This window comes from Oncorhynchus nerka, linkage group LG27, assembly GCF_034236695.1.
Source record: "Oncorhynchus nerka isolate Pitt River linkage group LG27, Oner_Uvic_2.0, whole genome shotgun sequence".
NCBI lineage: Eukaryota > Metazoa > Chordata > Actinopteri > Salmoniformes > Salmonidae > Oncorhynchus > Oncorhynchus nerka.
Window position 1 is genome coordinate 32,928,284 of NC_088422.1, and position 24,896 is coordinate 32,953,179.

Consider the following 24,896-nt stretch of genomic DNA (forward strand, 5'->3'; position numbering starts at 1 on the left):
CTAGCTCTGCCTCTATCGCTCCCTCTAGCTCTGCCTCTATCGCTCCCTCTGCCTCTGCCTCCGCTACCTCTGCCTCTATCTGCCTCTATCGCTCCCTCTAGTTTGCCTCTGCCTCTAGCTCTGCCTCTATCGCTCCCTCTAGCTCTGCCTCTATCGCTCCCTCTAGTTCTGCCTCTATCGCTCCCTCTATTCTCTGCCTCTGCCTCCCTCCTCCCTCTACCTCTGCCTCTATCTCTGCCTCTATCTCCCTCTAGCTCTGCTCTGCCTCTATCGCTCCCTCTAGCTCTGCCTCTATCGCTCCCTCTAGTTCTGCCTCTATCGCTCCCTCTAGTTCTGCCTCTATCGCTCCCTCTAGCTCTGCCTCTATCGCTCCCTCGCTCTGCCTCTATCGCTCCCTCTGCCTCTATCGCTCCCTCTAGTTTCTGCCTCTATCGCTCCCTCTAGCTCTGCCTCTATCCTCCCTCTACCGGTACCTCTCTGCCTCTATCGCTCTGCCTCTATCGCTCCCTCTAGCTCTGCCTCTATCGCTCCCTCTAGCTCTGCCTCTATCGCTCCCTCTACCTCTGCCTCTATCGCTCCCTCTAGCTCTGCCTCTATCTGCCTCCTCTACCTCTGCCTCTATCGCTCCCTCTACCTCTGCCTCTATCGCTCCCTCTAGCTCTGCCTCTATCGGTACCTCTCTGCCTCTATCGCTCCCTCTAGTTCTGCCTCTATCGCTCCCTCTAGCTCTGCCTCTATCGCTCCCTCTAGTTCTGCCTCTATCGCTCCTCTACCTACCTCTGCCTCTATCGCTCCCTCTACCTCTGCCTCTATCGCTCCCTCTACCTCTGCTCTATCTGCCTCTCCCTCTAGCTCTGCCTCTATCGCTCCCTCTAGTCTCTGCCTCTATCGCTCCCTCTAGCTCTCTGCCTTCTATCGCTCCCTCTAGCTCTGCCTCTATCGCTCCCTCTAACTCTGCCTCTATCGCTCCCCTCTATTTCTGCCTCTATCGCTACTTCTGCCTCTCTACCTCTGCCTCTATCCTCTCCCTCTACCTGTGCCTCTATCTGCCTCTATCGCTCCCTCTAGTTCTGCCTCTATCGCTCCCTCTATCCTCTGCCTCTATCGCCTGCCTCTATCGCTCCCTCTGCCTCTATCGCTCCCTCTAGTTCTGCCTCTATCGCCTCCCTCTAGTTCTGCCTCTATCGCTCCCTCTAGCTCTGCCTCTATCGCTCCCTCTAGCTCTGCCTCTATCGCTCCCTCTAGTTCTGCCTCTATCGCTCCCTCTAGCTCTGCCTCTATCGCTCCCTCTGCCTCTAGCTCTGCCTCTATCGCTCCCTCTAGCTCTGCCTCTATCGCTCCCTCTAGCTCTGCCTCTATCGCTCCCTCTAGCTCTGCCTCTATCGCTCCCTCTTCTGCCTCTCCCTCTACCTCTGCCTCTATCGCTCCCTCTAGTTCTGCCTCTATCGCTCCCTCTAGTTCTGCCTCTATCGCTCCCTCTAGTGCCTCTGCCTCTATCCCTCTATCGCTCCCTCCTCTAGCTCTGCCTCTATCTGCTCCCTCTAGCTCTGCCTCTATCGCTCCCTCTAGCTCTGCCTCTATCGCTCCCTCTAGCTCTGCCTCTATCGCTCCCTCTACTTCTGCCTCTATCGCTCCCCTCTGCCTCTATCGCTCCCTCTAGCTCTGCTCTCTATCGCTCCCTCTCTGCTCTGCTCTCTATCGCTCCCTCTAGCTCTGCCTCTATCGCTCCCTCTAGTCTCTGCCTCTATCGCTCCCTCTAGCTCTGCCTCTATCGCTCCCTCTAGCTCTGCCTCTATCGCTCCCTCTAGTTCTGCCTCTAGGTCTCGCTCCCTCTACCTGCCTCTATCGCTCCCTCTAGTTCTGCCTCGCTCTACCCTCTACCTCTGCCTCTATCGCTACTTCCTCTCTATCTCCCTCTATCGCCTCTATCGCTCCCTCTAGTTCTGCCTCTATCGCTCCTCTATCTAGCTCTGCCTCTATCGCTCCCTCCTGCCTCTCTGCCTCTATCGCTCCCTCTAGTTCTGCCTCTATCGCTCCCTCTAGCTCTGCCTCTATCGCTCCCTCTAGTTCTGCCTCTATCGCTCCCTCTAGTACCTCTGCCTCTATCGCTCCCTCTAGTTCTGCCTCTATCGCTCCCTCTAGCTCTGCCTCTATCGCTCCCTCTACCTCTGCCTCTCTATCTGCCTCTAGCTGTGCCTCTATCGCTCCCTCTACCTCTGCCTCTATCGCTCCCCTCTAGCTCTGCCTCTAGTTCTCCCTCTACCGCTCCTCTGCCTCTATCGCTCCCTCTAGTTCTGCCTCTATGCTCCCTCTAGTTCTGCCTCTATCGCTCCCTCTAGCTCTGCCTCTATCGCTCCCTCTAGCTCTGCCTCTATCGCTCCCTCTAGCTCTGCCTCTATCGCTCCCTCTACCTCTGCCTCTATCGCTCCCTCTACTTCTGCCTCTATCGCTCCCTCTAGCTCTGCCTCTACTCGTTCTGCCTCTACCTCTGCTCTCTATCGCTCCCTCTAGTTCTGCCTCTATCGCTCCTCTAGCCTCTACCTCTGCCTCTGCCTCTATCGCTCCCTCTAGTTCTGCCTCTATCGCTCCCTCTAGCTCTGCCTCTATCGCTCCCTCTAGCTCTGCCTCTATCGCTCCCTCTAGCTCTGCCTCTATCGCTACTCTGCCTCTAGTACCTCTGCCTCTATCGCTCCCTCTATCTCTGCCTCTATCGCTCCCTCTATCGCTCTGCCTCTATCGCTCCCTCTCGCTCCCTCTGCCTCTATCGCTCCCTCTAGCTCTGCCTCTATCGCTCCCTCTACCTCTGCCTCTATCGCTCCCTCTCTGCCTCTTCTGCCTCTACCGCTCCCTCTAGCTCTGCCTCTATCGCTCCCTCTAGCTCTGCCTCTATCGCTCCCTCTGCCTCTGCCTCTATCGCTCCCTCTAGTTCTGCCTCTATCGCTCCCTCTACCTCTGCCTCTGCCTCTAGTTCTGCCTCTCCCTCTAGCTCTGCCTCTATCGCTCCCTCTATCGCTCCCTCTAGTTCTGCCTCTATCGCTCCCTCTAGCTCTGCCTCTATCTGCTAGCTCTGCCTCTATCGCTCCCTCTAGCTCTGCCTCTATCGCTCCCTCTAGTTCTGCCTCTATCGCTCCTCTACCTCTGCCTCTATCGCTCCCTCTAGCTCTGCCTCTATCGCTCCCTCTAGCTCTGCCTCTATCGCTCCCTCTACCTCTGCCTCTATCGCTCCCTCTAGCTCTGCCTCTATCGCTCCCTCTAGCTCTGCCTCTATCGCTACTTCTGCCTCTCTAGTCCCTCTGCCTCTATCGCTCCCTCTACCTCTGCCTCTATCGCTCCCTCTAGCTCTGCCTCTATCGCTCCCTCTAGCTCTGCCTCTATCGCTCCTCTCTCGCTCCCTCTGCCTCTATCGCTCCCTCTAGCTCTGCCTCTATCGCTCTCTCGCTCTGCCTCTAGTCCCTTTCTGCCTCTATCGCTCCCTCTAGCTCTGCCTCTATCGCTCCTCTAGCTCTGCCTCTGCCTCTATCGCTCCCTCTAGCTCTGCCTCTATCGCTCCTCTATCGCTCTCCCTCTAGCTCTGCCTCTATCGCTCCCTCTAGCTCTGCCTCTGCCCCTATCTGCCTCTCCCTCTAGTTCTGCCTCTATCGCTCCCTCTAGTTCTGCCTCTATCGCTCCCTCTAGTTCTGCCTCTATCGCTCCCTCTCTGCCTCTACGCTCTGCCTCTATCGCCTCCCTCTAGCTCTGCCTCTATCGCTCCCTCTACCTCTGCCTCTATCGCTCCCTCTACCTCTGCCTCTATCGCTCCCTCTAGTTCTGCCTCTATCGCTCCCTCTAGCTCTGCCTCTATCGCTCCCTCTAGCTCTGCCTCTATCGCTCCCTCTAGCTCTGCCTCTATCGCTCCCTCTAGCTCTGCCTCCTCTACTAGCTCTGCCTCTATCGCTACTTCTGCCTCTGCTCTGCCTCTATCGCTCCCTCTAGTTCTGCCTCTATCGCTCCCTCTACTTCTGCCTCTATCGCTCTGCCTCTATCGCTCCCTCTAGTTCTGCCTCTATCGCTTGCTCTGCCTCTATCGCTCCCTCTAGCTCTGCCTCTATCGCTCCCTCTAGCTCTGCCTCTATCGCTCCCTCTAGCGCTCCCTCTCTCTGCCTCTATCGCTCCCTCTACCTCTGCCTCTATCGCTCCCTCGCTCTGCCTCTATCGCTCCCTCTAGCTCTGCCTCTATCGCTCTGCCTCTATCTGCCCTCCCTCTAGCTCTGCCTCTATCGCTCCCTCTAGCTCTGCCTCTATCGCTCCTCTAGCTCTGCCCTCTCCCTCTAGCTCTGCCTCTATCGCTCCCTCTAGTTCTGCCTCTATCGCTCCCTCTAGTTCTGCCTCTATCGCTCCCTCTAGCTCTGCCTCTGCTCCCTCTATTTCTGCCCTCTAGTTTTGCCTCTATCGCTCCCTCTAGCTCTGCCTCTATCGCTCCCTCTAGCTCTGCCTCTATCGCTCCCTCTAGTTCTGCCTCTAGCTCTGCCTCTATCGCTCCCTCTAGCTCTGCCTCTATCGCTCCCTCTACCTCTGCCTCTATCCTCTACTTCTGCCTCTACCGTCCCTCTCTGCCTCTATCGCTCCCTCTAGTTCTGCCTCTATCGCTCCCCTCTAGCTCTGCCTCTATCGCTCCCTCTAGCTCCTCTATCGCTCCCTCTAGCTCTGCCTCTATCGCTCCCTCTAGCTCTGCCTCTATCGCTCCCTCTAGCTCTGCCTCTATCGCTCCCATTGCTCTGCCTCTCGCTCTGCCTCTCTACCTCTGCCTCTATCGCTCCCTCTAGTTCTGCTTCTATCGCTCCCTCTAGCTCTGCCTCTATCGCTCCCTCTAACTCTGCCTCTATCGCTCCCTCTAGCTCTGCCTCTATCGCTCCCTCTAGCTCTACATCTGCCACTATCATTCCCTCTACCGGTACCTTTGCCTGTATCACTCCCTCTACCGGTACCTCTGCCTCTATCGCTCCCTCTAGCTCTACCTCTGCCTCTATCGCTCCCTCTAGCTCTGCCTCTATCGCTCCCTCTATCTCCCTCTAGTTTTGCCTCTATCGCTCCCTCTACCTCTGCCTCTATCGCTCCCTCTAGTTCTGCCTCTATCGCTCCCTCTAGTTCTGCCTCTATCGCTCCCTCTAGCTCTGCCTCTATCGCTCCCTCTAGCTCTGCCTCTATCTGCCTCTTCTCCCTCTAGCTCTGCCTCTATCGCTCCCTCTAGCTCTGCCTCTATCGCTCCCTCTCTCCTCTAGCTCCCTCTACCTCTGCCTCTATCGCTCCCTCTAGCTCTGCCTCTATCGCTACTTCTCCCTCTACCTCTGCCTCTATCGCTCCCTCTAGTTCTGCCTCTATCGCTCCCTCTACCTCTGCCTCTATCGCTCCCTCTACCTCTGCCTCTATCGCTCCCTCTAGCTCTGCCTCTATCGCTCCCTCTAGCTCTGCCTCTATCGCTCCCTCTACCGGTACCTCTGCCTCTATCGCTCCCTCTAGTTCTGCTTCTATCGCTCCCCTCTACCTCTGCCTCTATCGCTCCCTCTAGCTCTACCTCTGCCTCTATCGCTCCCTCTCTCCCTCTAGCTCTGCCTCTATCGCTCCCTCTACCTCTGCCTCTATCGCTCCCTCTAGCTCTGCCTCTATCGCTCCCCTAGCTCTACCTCTGCCTCTATCGCTCCCTCTACCTCTGCCTCTATCGCTCCCTCTAGCTCTGCTCCGCTCTCTGCCTCTATCGCTCCCTCTACCTCTGCCTCTATCGCTCCCTCTACCTCTGCCTCTATCGCTCCCTCTAGTTCTGCCTCTATCGCTCCCTCTACCTCTGCCTCTATCGCTCCCTCTAGCTCTGCCTCTATCGCTCCCTCTACCTCTGCCTCTATCGCTCCCTCTAGTTCTGCCTCTATCGCTCCCTCTGCCTCTGCCTCTATCGCTCCCTCTAGTTCTGCCTCTATCGCTCCCTCTCCCTCTGCCTCTGCCTCTCTAGTTCTGCCTCTATCGCTCTGCCTCTATCGCTCCCTCTACCTCTGCCTCTATCGCTCCCTCTAGCTCTGCCTCTGCTCCCTCTAGCTCTGCCTCTATCCTCTCTGCCTCTGCCTCTGCCTCTATCGCTCCCTCTAGTTCTGCCTCTATCGCTCCCTCTAGCTCTGCCTCTATCGCTCCCTCTAGCTCTGCCTCTATCGCTCCCTCTAGCTCTGCCTCTATCGCTCCCTCTGCCTCTATCGCTCCCTCTAGCTCTGCCTCTATCGCTCCCTCTAGCTCTGCCTCTCGCTCCCTCTAGTTCTGCCTCTATCGCTCCCTCTAGCTCTGCCTCTATCGCTCCCTCTAGCTCTGCCTCTATCGCTCCCTCTAGCTCTGCCTCTATCGCTCCCTCTAGCTCTGCCTCTATCGCTCCCTCTAGCTCTGCCTCTATGCCTCTATCTGCTCCCTCTAGCTCTGCCTCTATCGCTCCCTCTAGCTCTGCCTCTATCGCTCCTCTAGTTCTGCCTCTATCGCTCCCTCTAGCTCTGCCTCTATCGCTCCCTCTAGCTCTGCCTCTATCGCTCCCTCTAGCTCTGCCTCTATCGCTCCCTCTACCGGTACCTCTGCCTCTATCGCTACTTCTGCCTCTACCTACCTCTGCCTCTATCGCTCCCTCTAGTTCTGCCTCTATCGCTCCCTCTAGCTCTGCCTCTATCGCTCCCTCTATCGCTACCTCTGCCTCTATCGCCCTCTATCGCTCCCTCTCTGCCTCTATCGCTCCCTCTAGCTCTGCCTCTATATCGCTCCCTCTAGCTACCTTCTGCTCTATCGCTCTCTGCCTCTATCTCTCCCTCTACCTCTGCCTCTATCTCCTCTCTCCTCTGCCTCTATCGCTCCCTCTACCTCTGCCTCTATCGCTCCCTCTAGCTCTGCCTCTATCTCTCCTCTACCTCTGCCTCTATCGCTCCCTCTAGTTCTGCCTCTATCGCTCCCTCTACCTCTGCCTCTCCTCTGCTCCCCTAGTTCTGCTCTCTATCGCTCCCTCTAGCTCTGCCTCTATCGCTCCCTCTACCTCTGCCTCTATCGCTCCCTCCCTCTGCCTCTATCGCTCCCTCTAGCTCTGCCTCTATCGCTCCCTCTACCTCTGCCTCTATCGCTCCTCTGCTCTGCCTCTATCGCTCCCTCTCTGCCTCTATCGCTCCCTCTACCTCTACCTCTGCCTCTATCGCTCCCTCTAGCTCTGCCTCTATCGCTCCCTCTAGCTCTGCCTCTATCGCTCCCTCTAGCTCTGCCTCTATCGCTCCCTCTAGCTCTGCCTCTATCGCTCCCTCTAGCTCTGCCTCTCTACCCTCTATCGCCTCTAGCTCTGCCTCTATCGCTCCCTCCTCTGCCTCTATCGCTCCCTCTAGTTCTGCCTCTATCGCTCCCTCTCTAGCTCTGCCTCTATCGCTCCCTCTAGTTCTGCCTCTATCGCTCCCTCTAGCTCTGCCTCTATCGCTCCCTCTAGTTCTGCCTCTATCGCTCCCTCTAGCTCTGCCTCTATCGCTCCCTCTATTCTGCCTCTATCCTCTGCCTGCCTATCGCTCCCTCTAGCTCTGCCTCTATCGCTCCCTCTAGCTCTGCCTCTATCGCTCCCTCTAGCTCTGCCTCTATCGCTCCCTCTACCTCTGCCTCTATCGCTACTTCTGCCTCTACCGCTACCTCTGCCTCTATCGCTCCTCCTCTACCTTCTGCCTCTATCGCTCCCTCTAGCCTCTGCCTCTATCGCTCCCTCTAGCTCTGCCTCTATCGCTCCCTCTCTCTGCCTCTATCGCTCCCTCTAGCTCTGCCTCTATCGCTCCCTCTAGTTCTGCCTCTATCGCTCCCTCTAGTTCTGCCTCTATCGCTCCCCTCTGCCTCTATCGCTCCCTCTAGCTCTGCCTCTGCCTCTAGCTCTGCCTCTAGCTTCTGCCCTCTACCTCTGCCTCTATCCCTCTAGCTCTGCCTCTATCGCTCCCTCTAGTTCTGCCTCTATCGCTCCCTCTAGTTCTGCCTCCTCTATCGCTCCCTCTAGTTTCTGCCTCTATCGCTCCCTCTACTCGGTACCTCTGCCTCTATCGCTCCCTCTAGCTCTGCCTCTATCGCTCCCTCTAGCTCTGCCTCTATCGCTCCCTCTTTCTGCCTCTGCCTCTGCCTCTATCGCTCCTCTGCCTCTATCGCTCTCTACCTCTGCCTCTATCGCCCTCTGCCTCTATCGCTCCCTCTAGCTCTGCCTCTACCTCTGCCTCTATCGCTCCCTCTAGTTCTGCCTCTATCGCTCCCTCTAGCTCTGCCTCTCGCTCGCTCCCTCTAGCTCTGCCTCTATCGCTCCCTCTCTGCCTCTACCTCTGCCTCTAGCTCCCTCGTTCTGCCTCCCTCTAGCTCTGCCTCTATCGCTCCCTCTGCTCTGCCTCTATCGCTCCCTCTAGCTCTGCCTCTATCGCCTCCCTCTAGCTCTGCCTCTATCGCTCCCTCTAGCTCTGCCTCTATCGCTCCCTCTAGCTCTGCCTCTATCGCTCCCTCTACCTCTGCCTCTATCGCTCCCTCTAGCTCTGCCTCTATCGCTCCCTCTAGTTCTGCCTCTATCGCTCTCTAGTTCTCTATCGCTCCCTCTAGCTCTGCCTCTATCGCTCCCTCTAGCTCTGCCTCTATCGCTCCCTCTCTACCTCTGCCTCTATCGCTCCCCTCTGCCTCTACTCTCTGCCTCTATCGCTCCCTCTACCTCTGCCTCTATGCTCCCTCTACCGGTACCTCTGCCTCTATCGCTCCCTCTAGTTTTCTGCTCTATCGCTCCCCCTCTACCTCTGCCTCCTCTGCCTCTATCGCTCCCTCTAGCTACCTCTGCCTCTGCCTCTGCCTCTATCGCTCCCTCTAGCTCTGCCTCTATCGCTCCTCCCTCTTCTGCCTCCCCGGTACCTCTGCCTCTATCGCTCCCTCTAGCTCTGCTCTATCCTCCCTATCTGCCTCTATCGCTCCCTCTAGCTCTGCCTCTATCGCTCCCCTCTACCTCTGCCTCTCTCGCTACTTCTGCCTATACCGGTACCTCTGCCTCTATCGCTCCCTCTAGCTCTTCTATCGCTCCCTCTAGTTCTGCCTCTATCGCTCCCCCTCCCTCTGCCTCTATCGCTCCTCTAGCTCTGCCTCTATCGCCTCTGCCTCTAGCTCTACCTCTGCCTCTATCGCTCCCTCTAGCTCTGCCTCTATCGCTCCCTCCCTCTGCTACTTCTGCCTCTATCGCTCCCTCTAGTTCTGCCTCTATCGCTCCCTCTAGCTCTGCCTCTATCGCTCCCTCTACCTCTGCCTCTATCGCTCCCTCTAGTTCTGCCTCTATCGCTCCCTCTAGCTCTGCCTCTATCGCTCCCTCTACCTCTGCCTCTATCGCTCCCTCTAGTTCTGCCTCTATCGCTCCCTCTAGCTCTGCCTCTATCGCTCCCTCTAGCTCTGCCTCTATCGCTCCCTCTTCTGCCTCTACCGGTACCTCTGCCTCTATCGCTCCCTCTAGTTCTGCCTCTATCGCTCCCTCTAGTTCTGCCTCTATCGCTCCCTCTAGCTCTGCCTCTATCGCTCCCTCTAGTTCTGCCTCTATCGCTCCCTCTAGCTCTGCCTCTATCGCTCCCTCTATCGCTCCCTCTACCTCTGCCTCTATCGCTCCCTCTAGCTCTTCTGCCTCTATCGCTCCCTCTAGCTCTGCCTCTATCGCTCCCTCTAGCTCTGCCTCTATCGCTCCCTCTAGCATCTGCCTCTATCGCTCCCTCTAGTTTTGCCTCTATGCCTCTAGCTCTGCCTCTATCGCTCCCTCTAGCTCTGCCTCTATCGCTCCCTCTAGTTCTGCCTCTATCGCTCCCTCTCTGCCTCTATCGCTCTGCCTAGTTTCTGCCTCTATCGCTCCCTCTACCTCTGCCTCTATCGCTCCCTCTAGTTCTGCCTCTATCGCTCCCTCTAGTTCTGCCTCTATCGCTCCCTCTAGTTCTGCCTCTATCGCTCCCTCTATCTCCCTCTAGTTCTGCCTCTATCGCTCCCTCTACCTCTGCCTCTATCGCTCCCTCTGCTCTGCCTCCCTCTATCGCTCTGCCTCTACCTCTGCCTCTATCGCTCTACTTCTGCCTCTATCGCTACCTCTGCCTCTATCGCTCCCTCTAGCTCTGCCTCTATCGCTCCCTCTAGCTCTGCCTCTCTATCGCTCTGGCTCCTCTATCGCTCCCTCTAGTTTCTGCCTCTATCGCTCCCTCTACCTCTGCCTCTATCGCTCCCTCTAGTTCTGCCTCTATCGCTCCCTCTAGTTCTGCTCTCTATCGCTCCCTCTAGCTCTGCTGCTCCCTCTATCGCTCCCTCTATCGCTCCCTCTAGTTCTGCCTCTCGCTCCCTCTAGCTCTGCCTCTATCGCTCCCTCTAGCTCTGCCTCTATCGCTCCCTCTACCTCTGCCTCTATCGCTCCCTCTAGCTCTGCCTCTATCGCTCCCTCTAGCTCTGCCTCTATCGCTCCCTCTACTCTGCCTCTATCGCTCCCTCTAGCTCTGCCTCTATCGCTCCCTCTAGCTCTGCCTCTATCGCACTAGTTCTGCCTCTATCTGCCTCTACCTCTGCCTCTATCGCTCCCTCTGCCTCCCGGTACCTCTGCCTCTATCGCTCCCCTCTAGTTCTGCCTCTATCGCTCCCTCTACCTCTGCCTCTATCGCTCCCTCTAGCTCTCCCTCTAGTTCTGCCTCTAGTTCTGCCTCTATCGCTCCCTCTAGCTCTGCCTCTATCGCTCCCTCTAGCTCTGCCTCTATCGCTCCCTCTAGTTCTGCCTCTATCGCTCCCTCCCTCTGCCTCTATCGCTCCCTCTAGCTCTGCCTCTATCTCTGCCTCTATCGTTTCTGCCTCTACCTCTGCCTCTATCGCTCCCTCCTCTGCCTCTACCTCTGCTCTGCCTCTATCGCTCCTCTACTCGCTTCTGCCTCTATCGCTCCCTCTAGCTCTGCCTCTATCGCCTCCTCTAGCTCTGCCTCTCGCTCCCTAGCTCTGCCTCTATCGCTCCCTCTACCTCTGCCTCTATCGCTCCCTCTAGTTCTGCCTCTATCGCTCCCTCTAGTTCTGCCTCTATCGCTCCCTCTAGCTCTGCCTCTATCGCTCCCTCTACCTCTGCCTCTATCGCTCCCTCTAGCTCTGCCTCTATCGCTCCCTCTACCTCTGCCTCTATCGCTCCCTCTAGCTCTGCCTCTATCGCTCCCTCTACCTCTACCTCTGCCTCTATCGCTACTTCTGCCTCTCTAGCTCTGCCTCTATCGCTCCCTCTAGCTGCCTCTATCGCTCCCTCTCTCTGCCTCTGCCTCTATCTCTCCTCCCTCTAGTTCTGCCTCTATCGCTCCCTCTACCTCTGCCTCTATCGCTCCCTCTAGTTCTGCCTCTATCGCTCCCTCTAGTTCTGCCTCTATCGCTCCCTCTAGCTCTGCCTCTCGCCTCTATCGCTCCCTCTAGTTTTTGCCTCTATCGCTCCCTCTAGTTCTGCCTCTATCGCTCCCTCCCTCTATCGCTCCCTCTAGTTCTGCCTCTATCGCTCCCTCTAGTTCTGCCTCTATCGCTCTAGCTCTGCCTCTATCGCTCCCTCTAGCTCTGCCTCTATCGCTCCCTCTACCTCTGCCTCTATCGCTCCCTCTAGCTCTGCCTCTATCGCTCCCTCTAGCTCTGCCTCTATCGCTACTTCTGCCTCTACCGGTACCTCTGCCTCTATCGCTCCCTCTAGTTCTGCCTCTATCGCTCCCTCTAGCTCTGCCTCTATCGCTCCCTCTATCGCTCCCTCTAGTTCTGCCTCTATCGCTCCCTCTAGCTCTGCCTCTATCGCTCCCTCTAGTTCTGCCTCTATCTCTCCCTTTACCTCTGCCTCTATCGCTCCCTCTAGCTCTGCCTCTATCTCTGCCTCTATCGCTACTTCTGCCTCTACCGGTACCTCTGCCTCTATCGCTCCCTCTACCTCTGTAGCTCCTCCTCTATCGTTCCCTCTACCGCTACCTCTGCCTCTATCGCTCCCTCTAGCTGTGCCTCTATCGCTCCCTCTACCTCTGCCTCTACCGGTACCTCTGCCTCTATCGCTCCCTCTAGTTCTGCCTCTATCGCTCCCTCTAGCTCTGCCTCTATCGCTCCCTCTAGCTCTGCCTCTATCGCTCTGCCTCTATCGCTCCCTCTAGTTCTGCCTCTATCGCTCCCTCTAGCTCTGCCTCTATCGCTCCCTCTAGTTCTGCCTCTATCGCTCCCTCTAGCTCTGCCTCTATCGCTCCCTCTACCTCTGCCTCTATCGCTCCCTCTACCTCTGCCTCTATCGCTCCCTCTAGCTCTGCCTCTATCGCTCCCTCTAGCTCTGCCTCTATCGCTACTTCTGCCTCTACCGGTACCTCTGCCTCTATCGCTCCCTCTAGTTCTGCTTCTATCGCTCCCTCTACCTCTACCTCTAGCTCCTCCTCTATCGTTCCCTCTACCGCTACCTCTGCCTCTACCTCTGCCTCACTCCCGCTCCTCTACCTCTGCCTCTATCGCTCCCTCTAGCCTCTAGCCTCTATGCCTCTATCTGCCTCCCTCCTCTGCCTCTATCGCTCCCTCTGCCTCTATCGCTCCCTCTACCTCTGCCTCTATCGCTCCCTCTACCTCTGCCTCTATCGCTCCCTCTAGCTCTGCCTCTATCGCTCCCTCTAGCTCTGCCTCTATCGCTCCCTCTAGCTCTGCCTCTATCGCTCCCTCTAGCTCTGCCTCTATCGCTCCCTCTACCTCTGCTCTATCGCTCCCTCTAGCTCTGCCTCTATCGCTCCCTCTAGTTCTGCCTCTATCGCTCCCTCTAGCTCTGCCTCTATCGCTCCCTCTAGTTCTGCCTCTATCGCTCCCTCTTTCTGCCTCTATCGCTCTGCCTCTAGTTCTCTGCCTCTATCGCTCCCTCTAGCTCTGCCTCTCTGCCTCTACTTCTGCCTCTCGCTCCCTCTAGCTCTGCCTCTATCTCTGCCCTCTCGCTCCCTTCTGCCTCTATCCCCTCCTCTGCCTCTATCGCTCCCTCTACCTCTGCCTCTATCTGCTCCCTCTAGTTCTGCCTCTATCGCTCCCTCTAGTTCTGCCTCTATCGCTCCCTCTAGCTCTGCCTCTATCGCTCCCTCTCTTCCTCTATCGCTCCCTCTAGCTCTGCCTCTATCGCTCCCTCTAGCTCTGCCTCTATCGCTCCCTCTAGTTCTGCCTCTATTGCTCCCTCTAGTTCTGCCTCTATCGCTCCCTCTAGCTCTGCCTCTATCGCTCCCTCCTCTGCTCTCTGCCTCTATCGCTCCCTCTAGTTCTGCCTCTATCGCTCCCTCTAGCTCTGCCTCTATCGCTCCCTCTAGTTCTGCCTCTATCGCTCCCTCTACCTCTGCCTCTATCGCTCCCTTCTGCTCTCTCTACCTCTGCCTCTATCGCCCCTCTATCGCTCTCGCTCCTCTGTTCTGCCTCTCTCCTCTAGCTCCCTCTATCGCTCCCTCTAGTTCTGCCTCTATCGCTCCCTCTACCTCTGCCTCTATCGCTCCCTCTACCTCTGCCTCTATCGCTCCCTCTAGTTCTCTCCTCTGCCTCTATCGCCTCTCGCTCCCTCTAGCTCTGCCTCTATCGCTCCCTCTAGCTCTGCCTCTATCGCTCCCTCTAGCTCTGCCTCTATCGCTCCCTCTAGCTCTGCCTCTATCGCTCCCTCTAGTTCTGCCTCTATCGCTCCCTCTAGCTCTGCCTCTATCGCTCCCTCTAGTTCTGCCTCTATCGCTCCCTCTAGTTCTGCCTCTATCGCTCCCTCTAGCTCTGCCTCTATCGCTCCCTCTAGTTCTGCCTCTATCGCTCCCTCTACCTCTGCCTCTATCGCTACTTCTGCCTCTACCGGTACCTCTGCCTCTATCGCTCCCTCTAGTTCTGCCTCTATCTCTGCCTCTATCGCTCCCTTTACCTCTGCCTCTATCGCTCCCTCTAGCTCTGCCTCTATCTCTGCCTCTATCGCTACTTCTGCCTCTACCGGTACCTCTGCCTCTATCGCTCCCTCTAGTTCTGCTTCTATCGCTCCCTCTAGCTCTGCCTCTATCGCTCCCTCTAGTCTCTGCCTCTATCGCTCCCTCTACCTCTGCCTCTATCGCTCCCTCTAGCTCTGCCTCTATCGCTCCCTCTACCTCTGCCTCTATCGCTACTTCTGCCTCTACCGGTACCTCTGCCTCTATCGCTCCCTCTAGTTCTGCTTCTATCGCTCCCTCTAGGTCTGCCTCTATCGCTCCCTCTAACTCTTCCTCTATCGCTCCCTCTAGTTCTGCCTCTATCGCTCCCTCCTCTACGGTAGCTCTGCCTCTATCGCTCCCTCTAGTTCTCTGCCTCTGCCTCTGCCTCTAGCTCCCTCTGCTCTGCCTCCTCTATCGCTCCCCCTCTGCCTCTATCGCTCCTCTATCTCTGCCTCTATCGCTCCCTCTGCCCTCTGCCTCTATCGCTCCCTCTACCTCTGCCTCTATCGCTCCCTCTTCTGCCTCTATCGCTGCCTCTATCGCTCCCTCTACCTCTGCCTCTCTCCTACTTCTGCCTCTACCGCTACCTCTGCCTCTATCGCTCCCTCTACCTCTGCCTCTATCGCTCCCTCTAGTTCTGCCTCTATCGCTCCCTCTAGTTCTGCCTCTATCGCTCCCTCTAGCTCTGCCTCTATCGCTCCCTCTATCTGCCTCTATCGCTCCCTCTAGTTCTGCCTCTATCGCTCCCTCTAGCTCTGCCTCTATCGCTCCCTCTAGTTCTGCCTCTATCGCTCCCTCTAGTTCTGCCTCTATCGCTCCCTCTAGCTCTGCCTCTATCGCTCCCTCTACCTCTGCCTCTATCGCTCCCTCTAGTTCTGCCTCTATCGCTCCCTCTAGTTCTGCCTCTATCGCTCCCTCTAGCTCTGCCTCTATCGCTACTTCTGCCTCTTGCCGGTACCTCTGCCTCTGCTCCCTCTATCTCTGCCTCTAGCTCTGCCTCTAGCTCTGCCTCCTCTATCGCTCCCTCTAGCTCCCTCTAGCTCTGCCTCTATCGCTCCCTCTAGTTCTGCCTCTATCGCTCCCTCTATTTCTGCCTCTATCGCTACTTCTCCTCTAGCTCTGCCTCTATCGCTCCCTCTAGCTCTGCCTCTATCGCTCCCTCTAGCTCTGCCTCTATCGCTCCCTCTAGCTCTGCCTCTATCGCTCCCTCTAGTTCTGCCTCTATCGCTCCCTCTAGCTCTGCCTCTATCGCTCCCTCTAGTTCTGCCTCTATCGCTCCCTCTAGTTCTGCCTCTATCGCTCCCTCTAGTTCTGCCTCTATCGCTCCCTCTACCTCTGCCTCTATCGCTCCCTCTACCTCTGCCTCTATCGCTACTTCTGCCTCTACCGCTACCTCTGCCTCTATCGCTCCCTCTAGTTCTGCCTCTATCGCTCCCTCTAGTTCTGCCTCTATCGCTCCCTCTACTCTCTGCCTCTATCGCTCCCTCTAGCTCTGCCTCTATCGCTCCCTCTATCGCTCCCTCTAGTTTTGCCTCTATCGCTCCCTCTACCTCTGCCTCTATCGCTCCCTCTAGTTCTGCCTCTATCGCTCCCTCTAGTTCTGCCTCTATCGCTCCCTCTAGCTCTGCCTCTATCGCTCCCTCTATCGCTCCCTCTAGTTTTGCCTCTATCGCTCCCTCTAGCTCTGCCTCTATCGCTCCCTCTAGCTCTGCCTCTATCGTCTCTGCCTCTATCGCTCCCTCTACCTCTGCCTCTATCGCTCCCTCTAGTTCTGCCTCTATCGCTCCCTCTAGCTCTGCCTCTCGCTCCCTCTAGCCTCTCTACCTCTCTGCCTCTATCGCTCCCTCTAGCTCTGCCTCTATCGCTCCCTCTAGCTCTGCCTCTATCGCTCCCTCTACCTCTGCCTCTATCGCTCCCTCTAGCTCTGCCTCTATCGCTCCCTCTAGCTCTGCCTCTATCGCTACTTCTGCCTCTACCGGTACCTCTGCCTCTATCGCTCCCTCTAGTTCTGCCTCTATCGCTCCCTCTAGCTCTGCCTCTATCGCTCCCTCTAGTTCTGCCTCTATCGCTCCCTCTATCTCTGCCTCTATCGCTCCTCTGCCTCTATCGCTCCCTCTAGCTCTGCCTCTATCGCTCCCTCTAGTTCTGCCTCTATCTCTGCCTCTATCGCTCCCTTTACCTCTGCCTCTATCGCTCCCTCTAGCTCTGCCTCTATCTGCTCCCTCTAGCTCTGCCTCTATCGCTCCCTCTAGTTCTGCCTCTCCCTACCTCTGCCTCTATCGCTCCCTCTAGTTCTGCCTCTATCGCTCCCTAGTTCTACCTCTCCCTCTAGCTCTCTGCCTCTATCGCTCCCTCTAGCTCTGCCTCTATCGCTCCCTCTACCTCTGCCTCTATCGCTCCCTCTAGCTCTGCCTCTATCGCTCCCTCTACCTCTGCCTCTATCGCTACTTCTGCCTCTACCGGTACCTCTGCCTCTATCGCTCCCTCTAGCTCTGCCTCTATCGCTCCCTCTAGCTCTGCCTCTATCGCTCCCTCTACCTCTGCCTCTATCGCTCCCTCTAGCTCTGCCTCTATCGCTCCCTCTAGCTCTGCCTCTATCGCTCCCTCTACTTCTGCCTCTAGCTCTGCCTCTATCGCTCCCTCTAGTTCTGCCTCTATCGCTCCCTCTAGTTCTGCCTCTATCGCTCCCTCTAGCTCTGCCTCTATCGCTCCCTCTAGCTCTGCCTCTATCGCTCCCTCTAGCTCTGCCTCTATCGCTCCCTCTAGTTCTGCCTCTATCGCTACTTCTGCCTCTTCTGCCTCTATCGCTCCCTCTGCCTCTATCGCTCCCTCTAGCTCTGCCTCTATCGCTCCCTCTAGTTCTGCCTCTATCGCTCCCTCTAGCTCTGCCTCTATCGCTCCTTCTTCTGCCTCTCCTCTACCTCTGCCTCTCTCGCTCCCTCGCTCCCTCTACCTCTGCCTCTATCGCTCCCTCTAGTTCTGCCTCTATCGCTCCCTCTAGTTCTGCCTCTATCGCTCCCTCTAGCTCTGCCTCTATCGCTCCCTCTAGTTCTGCCTCTATCGCTCCCTCTAGCTCTGCCTCTATCGCTCCCTCTAGTTCTGCCTCTATCGCTCCCTCTAGCTCTGCCTCTATCGCTCCCTTTACCTCTGCCTCTATCGCTCCCTCTAGTTCTGCTCTCTATCGCTCTGCCTCTACCTCTGCCTCTATCGCTCCCTCTAGCTAGTACCTCTGCCTCTATCGCTCCCTCTAGTTCTGCCTCTATCGCTCCCTCTAGCTCTGCCTCTATCGCTCCCTCTCTGCCTCTCTCTAGTTCTGCCTCTATCGCTCCCTCTGCCTCTATCGCTCCCTCTACTCTCTGCCTCTATCGCTCCCTCTAGCTCTGCCTCTATCGCTCCCTCTACCTCTGCCTCTATCGCTACTCTGCCTCTACCGGTACCTCTGCCTCTATCGCTCCCTCTAGTTCTGCCTCTATCGCTCCCTCTAGGTCTGCCTCTATCCCTCCCTCTGCCTCTATCCCTCTCTGCCTCTATCGCTCCCTCTAGCTCTGCCTCTATCGCTCCCTCTAGCTCTGCCTCTATCGCTCCCTCTAGTTCTGCCTCTATCGCTCCCTCTAGTTCTGCCTCTATCGCTCCCTCTAGCTCTGCCTCTATCGCTCCCTCTATCGCTCCCTCTAGTTCTGCCTCTATCGCTCCCTCTAGCTCTGCCTCTATCGCTCCTCTATCGCCTCTGCCTCTATCGCTACTGCCTCTGCCTCTGCCTCTCCCTCTGCCTCTATCGCTCCCTCTAGCTCTGCCTCTATCGCTCCCTCTAGCTCTGCCTCTATCGCTCCCCTCTCTGCCTCTGCCTCTATCTCTGCCTCTATCGCTAGTTCTGCCTCTACCGCTATCTGCCTCTGCCTCTGCTCTGCCTCTATCGCTCCCTCTAGCTCTGCCTCTATCGCTCCCTCTAGTTCTGCCTCTATCGCTCCCTCTACCTCTCTGCCTCTAGCTCCCTCTGCTCTGCCTCTATCGCTCCCTCTAGCTCTGCCTCTATCGCTCCCTCTAGTTCTGCCTCTATCGCTCCCTCTAGCTCTGCCTCTATCGCTCCCTCTAGCTCTGCCTCTATCGCTCCCTCTACCTCTGCCTCTATCGCTCCCTCTAGCTCTGCCTCTATCGCTCCCTCTACCTCTGCCTCTGCCTCTATCGCTACTTCTGCCTCTACCGGTACCTCTGCCTCTATCGCTCCCTCTAGTTCTGCTTCTATCGCTCCCTCTAGCTCTGCCTCTATCGCTCCCTCTAGTTCTGCCTCTATCGCTCCCTCTAGCTCTGCCTCTATCGCTCCCTCTAGTTCTGCCTCTATCGCTCCCTCTATCTCTGCCTCTATCGCTCCTCTATCGCTCCTCCTCTGCCTCTATCGCTCCCTCTAGCTCGCCTCTATCGCTGCTTCTGCCTCTACCGCTACCTCTGCCTCTATCGCTCCCTCTAGCTCTGCCTCTATCGCTCCCTCTATCATTCCCTCTCTGCCTCTATCGCTCCCTCTAGCTCTGCCTCTATCGCTCCCTCTGCTCTGCCTCTATCGCTCCCTCTACTTCTGCCTCTATCGCTACCTCTGCCTCTATCGCTCCCTCTACCTCTGCCTCTATCGCTCCCTCTAGTTCTGCCTCTATCGCTCCCTCTAGTTCTGCCTCTATCGCTCCCTCTAGTTCTGCCTCTATCGCTCCCTCTAGCTCTGCCTCTATCGCTCCCTCTAGTTCTGCCTCTATCGCTCCCTCTAGCTCTGCCTCTATCGCTCCCTCTAGCTCTGCCTCTATCGCTCCCTCTATCTCTGCCTCTATCGCTCCCTTTACCTCTGCCTCTATCGCTCCCTCTAGCTCCGCCTCTATTGCTCCCTCTACCGCTACCTCTGCCTCTATCGCTCCCTCTAGCTCTGCCTCTATCGCTCCCTCTAGCTCTGCCTCTATCGCTCCCTCTAGCTCTGCCTCTATCGCTCCCTCTACCTCTGCCTCTATCGCTCCTTCTGCCTCTCGCTCCCTACCTCTGCCTCTATCGCTCCCCTCTGCCCTCTGCCTCTATCGCTCCCTCTAGTTCTGCCTCTATCGCTCCCTCTAGCTCTGCCTCTATCGCTCCCTCTAGTTCTGCCTCTATCGCTCCCTCTAGCTCTGCCTCTATCGCTCCCTCTAGCTCTGCCTCTATCGCTCCCTCTAGCTCTGCCTCTATCGCTCCCTCTAGCTCTGCCTCTATCGCTCCCTCTAGCTCTGCCTCTATCGCTCCCTCTAGCTCTGCCTCTATCGCTCCCTCTACCTCTGCCTCTATCGCTACTTCTGCCTCTACCTCTGCCTCTATCGCTCCCTCTAGTTCTGCCTCTATCGCTCCCTCTAGTTCTGCCTCTATCGCTCCCTCTAGTTCTGCCTCTATCGCTCCCTCTAGTTCTGCCTCTATCGCTCCCTCTAGTTCTGCCTCTATCGCTCCCTCTAGCTCTGCCTCTATCGCTCCCTCTAGCTCTGCCTCTATCGCTCCCTCTAGCTCTGCCTCTATCGCTCCCTCTACCTCTGCCTCTATCGCTCCCTCTAGCTCTGCCTCTATCGCTACTTCTGCCTCTACCGGTACCTCTGCCTCTATCGCTCCCTCTAGTTCTGCTTCTATCGCTCCCTCTACCTCTACCTCTAGCTCCTCCTCTATCGTTCCCTCTACCGCTACCTCTGCCTCTACCTCTGCCTCTATCGCTCCCTCTAGCTCTGCCTCTATCGCTCCCTCTACCTCTGCCTCTATCGCTACTTCTGCCTCTACCGGTACCTCTGCCTCTATCGCTCCCTCTAGTTCTGCTTCTATCGCTCCCTCTAGGTCTGCCTCTATCGCTCCCTCTAACTCTTCCTCTATCGCTCCCTCTAGTTCTGCCTCTAGCTCTCATCTGCTCCCTCTAGCTCTGCCTCTATCGCTCCCTCTCCCTCTAGCTCTGCCTCTATCGCTCCCTCTAGTTCTGCCTCTATCGCTCCCTCTAGCTCTGCCTCTATCGCTCCCTCTATCGCTCCCTCTAGTTCTGCCTCTATCGCTCCCTCTAGCTCTGCCTCTATCTCCCTCTAGTCTCTGCCTCTATCGCTTCTGCCCTCTACCTCTGCCTCTATCGCTCCCTCTAGCTCTGCCTCTATCGCTCCCTCTACTTCTGCCTCTATCGCTCCCTCTATCTCTGCCTCTATCGCTCCCTGTACCTCTGCCTCTATCGCTCCCTCTAGCTCTGCCTCTATCGCTCCCTCTACTTCTGCCTCTATCGCTCCCTCTATCTCTGCCTCTATCGCTCCCTCTAGTTCTGCCTCTATCGCTCCCTCTACCTTCTGCCTCTCGCTCCCTCGCTCCCTCTATCGCTCCCTCTCTGCCTCTATCGCTCCTCTCTCTGCCTCTCGCTCCCTCTAGCTCTGCCTCTATCGCTCCCTCTAGTTCTGCCTCTATCGCTCCCTCTAGCTCTGCCTCTATCGCTCCCTCTAGCTCTGCCTCTATCGCTCCCTCTAGTTCTGCCTCTATCGCTCCCTCTAGCTCTGCCTCTATCGCTCCCTCTAGCTCTGCCTCTATCGCTCCCTCTAGCTCTGCCTCTATCGCTCCCTCTACTTCTGCCTCTATCGCTCCCTCTAGCTCTGCCTCTATCGCTCCCTCTAGCTCTGCCTCTATCGCTCCTCTCTACCTCGCCTCTGCCTCTATCGCTCCCTCTAGCTCTGCCTCTATCGCTCCCTCTAGCTCTGCCTCTATGCTCCCTCTAGCTCTGCCTCCTCTAGCTCTGCCTCTATCTACTCTGCCTCTATCGCTAGTTCTGCCTCTATCGCTCCCTCTACCTCTGCCTCTATCGCTGCCTCTCGCTAGTTCTGCCTCTATCGCTCCCTCTAGTTCTGCCTCTATCGCTCCCTCTAGCTCTGCCTCTATCGCTCCCTCTAGCTCTGCCTCTATCGCTCCCTCTAGTTTCTGCCTCTATCGCTCCCTCTAGCTCTGCCTCTATCGCTCCCTCTACCTCTGCCTCTATCGCTCCCTCTAGCTCTCTATGCCTCTACCTCTGCCTCTCGCTACTTCTGCCTCTACCTGGTACCTCTGCCTCTGCCTCCTCTGCCTCTCGCTCCCTCTAGCTCCGCCTCTATTGCTCCCTCTACCGCTACCTCTGCCTCTATCGCTCCCTCTAGCTCTGCCTCTATCGCTCCCTCTAGCTCTGCCTCTATCGCTCCCTCTAGCTCTGCCTCTATCTCTGCCTCTATCGCTACTTCTGCCTCTACCGCTACCTCTGCCTCTATCGCTCCCTCTACCTCTGCCTCTATCGCTCCCTCTAGTTCTGCCTCTATCGCTCCCTCTAGCTCTGCCTCTATCGCTCCCTCTAGTTCTGCGCTCCCTCTATCGCTCTGCCTCTAGCTCTGCCTCTATCGCTCCCTCTACCTCTGCCTCTATCGCTCCTCTAATTTTGCCTCTATCGCTCCCTCTAGCTCTGCCTCTATCGCTCCCTCTAGCTCTGCCTCTATCGCTCCCTCTACCTCTGCCTCTATCGCTCCCTCTACCTCTGCCTCTATCGCTCCCTCTAGCTTCTGCCTCTATCGCTCCCTCTAGTTCTGCCTCTATCGCTCCCTCTAGCTCTGCCTCTATCGCTCCCTCTACCTCTGCCTCTATCGCTCCCTCTAGCTCTGCCTCTATCGCTCCCTCTAGCTCTGCCTCTATCGCTCCCTCTAGCTCTGCCTCTATCGCTCCCTCTATCTCTGCCTCTATCGCTCCCTTTACCTCTGCCTCTATCGCTCCCTCTAGCTCTGCCTCTATCGCTCCCTCTATCTCTGCCTCTATCGCTCCCTCTGCCTCTACCGGTACCTCTGCCTCTATCGCTCCCTCTAGTTCTGCTTCTATCGCTCCCTCTACCTCTACCTCTAGCTCTTCCTCTATCGTTCCCTCTACCGCTACCTCTGCCTCTATCGCTCCCTCTACCTCTGCCTCTATCGCTCCCTCTAGCTGTGCCTCTATCGCTCCCTCTACCTCTGCCTCTATCGCTACTTCTGCCTCTACCGGTACCTCTGCCTCTATCGCTCCCTCTAGTTCTGCTTCTATCGCTCCCTCTAGGTCTGCCTCTATCGCTCCCTCTAACTCTTCCTCTATCGCTCCCTCTAGTTCTGCCTCTATCGCTCCCTCTAGCTCTGCCTCTATCGCTCCCTCTAGCTCTGCCTCTATCGCTCCCTCTAGTTCTGCCTCTATCGCTCCCTCTACCTCTGCCTCTATCGCTCCCTCTAGCTCTGCCTCTATCGCTCCCTCTACTTCTGCCTCTATCGCTCCCTCTATTTCTGCCTCTATCGCTACTTCTGCCTCTACCGCTACCTCTGCCTCTATCGCTCCCTCTAGCTCTGCCTCTATCGCTCCCTCTACTTCTGCCTCTATCGCTCCCTCTAGCTCTGCCTCTATCGCTACTTCTGCCTCTACCGCTACCTCTGCCTCTATCGCTCCCTCTACCTCTGCCTCTATCGCTCCCTCTACTTCTGCCTCTATCGCTCCCTCTAGCTCCGCCTCTATTGCTCCCTCTACCGCTACCTCTGCCTCTATCGCTCCCTCTAGCTCTGCCTCTATCGCTCCCTCTAGCTCTGCCTCTATCTCTGCCTCTATCGCTACTTCTGCCTCTACCGCTACCTCTGCCTCTATCGCTCCCTCTACCTCTGCCTCTATCGCTCCCTCTAGTTCTGCCTCTATCGCTCCCTCTAGTTCTGCCTCTATCGCTCCCTCTAGTTCTGCCTCTATCGCTCCCTCTAGCTCTGCCTCTATCGCTCCCTCTATCGCTCCCTCTAGTTTTGCCTCTATCGCTCCCTCTAGCTCTGCCTCTATCGCTCCCTCTAGCTCTGCCTCTATCGCTCCCTCTACCTCTGCCTCTATCGCTCCCTCTAGCTCTGCCTCTATCGCTCCCTCTACCTCTGCCTCTATCGCTACTTCTGCCTCTACGCTCCCTCTACCTCTGCCTCTATCGCTCCCTCTAGTTCTGCCTCTATCGCTCCCTCTAGCTCTATCGCTCCCTCTATCGCTCTGCCTCTATCGCTCCCTCTAGTTCTGCCTCTATCGCTCCCTCTAGCTCTGCCTCTATCGCTCCCTCTAGCTCTGCCTCTATCGCTCCCTCTAGTTCTGCCTCTATCGCTCCCTCTATCTCTGCCTCTATCGCTCCCTTTACCTCTGCCTCTATCGCTCCCTCTAGCTCTGCCTCTATCGCTCCCTCTATCTCTGCCTCTATCGCTACTTCTGCCTCTACCGGTACCTCTGCATCTATCGCTCCCTCTAGTTCTGCTTCTATCGCTCCCTCTACCTCTACCTCTAGCTCTTCCTCTATCGTTCCCTCTACCGCTACCTCTGCCTCTATCGCTCCCTCTAGCTCTGCCTCTATCGCTCCCTCTAGTTCTGCCTCTATCGCTCCCTTTACCTCTGCCTCTATCGCTCCCTCTAGCTCTGCCTCTATCGCTCCCTCTACTTCTGCCTCTATCGCTCCCTTTACCTCTGCCTCTATCGCTCCCTCTAGCTCTGCCTCTATCGCTCCCTCTACTTCTGCCTCTATCGCTCCCTCTATTTCTGCCTCTATCGCTACTTCTGCCTCTACCGGTACCTCTGCCTCTATCGCTCCCTCTAGCTCTGCCTCTATCGCTCCCTCTACTTCTGCCTCTATCGCTCCCTCTAGCTCTGCCTCTATCTCTGCCTCTATCGCTACTTCTGCCTCTACCGCTACCTCTGCCTCTATCGCTCCCTCTACCTCTGCCTCTATCGCTCCCTCTACTTCTGCCTCTATCGCTCCCTCTAGCTCCGCCTCTATTGCTCCCTCTACCGCTACCTCTGCCTCTATCGCTCCCTCTAGCTCTGCCTCTATCGCTCCCTCTAGCTCTGCCTCTATTGCTCCCTCTAGCTCTGCCTCTCCCTCTCCATCTACATACCTCTATCACTACCTGTAGCTCTACCTGTACCTCTACCACTACTAACTCAGGTTGTGATTCTTGTTCTGAAGGAATTAGTGGAGCCCCTTAAATCCCCGCTGTCTGCAGATCAAAGGGTTAAAACAGGATTAGGATTAATCAGATTTAGTAGAACAGGTGTTAATCCCTTAAATGAGGCATGTACTGGTGGGCCCCAGGCTCTGGTTGCAGTCACTCCTCTCTTTCATCTCAACACCTTGTTTTACTTTTCTAACAGAGGGGAAAGCTGAGAACCATTCCAGAGCACCGTCGTCACTCTGTAGGCATTAAGTGTCGTCTCTCACACTGAACACCGTCATGACAGGTGCTTCTGTCTGATTGGCACCGCGACCCATGGCTGCTCTATGCGCATGCCATCGTGTTCCTGAGCATACACAGCTGAGTTCCTCACATCCTACAGAGCAGGGTATGTTGTGTGATTTGTGCTGTGTGATTTGTGCTCTTTATTCAAAGGCTGTTTACAGTGTTTTCTCTGGCAGGGTGCAGTGCATACTTCATGAGAGCTAAAATGGGCCTATCCCATTGATGATTATCACATAGAGGCATGCTAACTCGTAAAACACGGGAGAGAAAACAGAGGGGGTTTGAGACTACTCCACTGACAGACAGGAACGCTACAGTCCTTTCCTCTTCAATACACACACACACACACACACACACACACACACACACACACACACACACACACACACACCCCTACTGCTCTGGTGTGGTCTCCACAGCCTTGCCACAGCCTTGCCTTTTCTGATCGTATTATTGTCATCCCACGCCTCAGACCAGACCAGCGTTGAGAGCCCTGCTCTACTTCCCTCCCTCCCCCAGCACCACATAAACCATGATTAAAGTGGTGGGAGAGAACTGTGGCACAAAAACTAATAACAACACCTGTGATGGAAAGCAAAATCGCTTATTCTGCCATTAACCAATTCTGTATGAATTTATGAGCTTCTCACTGACCTTTATACTTCTCCCCTTTTCTATTCGCCCATCTTTTAATTCAACCATATGAAGCTAAATCCAGCTAATTAGCGGTTTGACA

The 24,896-nt window shown here is 56.4% G+C and overlaps 1 protein-coding gene across 1 annotated transcript in view; it reads left to right on the forward strand.

The window, feature by feature from the left end:
- Positions 1-9,248: 9,248 nt before the first annotated feature.
- The window catches only part of LOC135565109 (streptococcal hemagglutinin-like), a gene marked incomplete at its 5' end in the record, with an annotated part of 36,999 nt that continues 21,351 nt past the window's right edge, over positions 9,249-24,896 (forward strand). Inside the window, 8 exons of the mRNA XM_065011142.1 lie at positions 9,249-9,667; positions 10,647-10,754; positions 13,550-13,827; positions 14,036-14,192; positions 15,049-15,385; positions 16,264-16,849; positions 16,881-17,154; positions 19,092-19,751. Of these exons, the coding sequence (XP_064867214.1) occupies positions 9,249-9,667; positions 10,647-10,754; positions 13,550-13,827; positions 14,036-14,192; positions 15,049-15,385; positions 16,264-16,849; positions 16,881-17,154; positions 19,092-19,751 (2,819 nt within the window). The remainder of the gene's footprint in view (positions 9,668-10,646; positions 10,755-13,549; positions 13,828-14,035; positions 14,193-15,048; positions 15,386-16,263; positions 16,850-16,880; positions 17,155-19,091; positions 19,752-24,896) is intronic.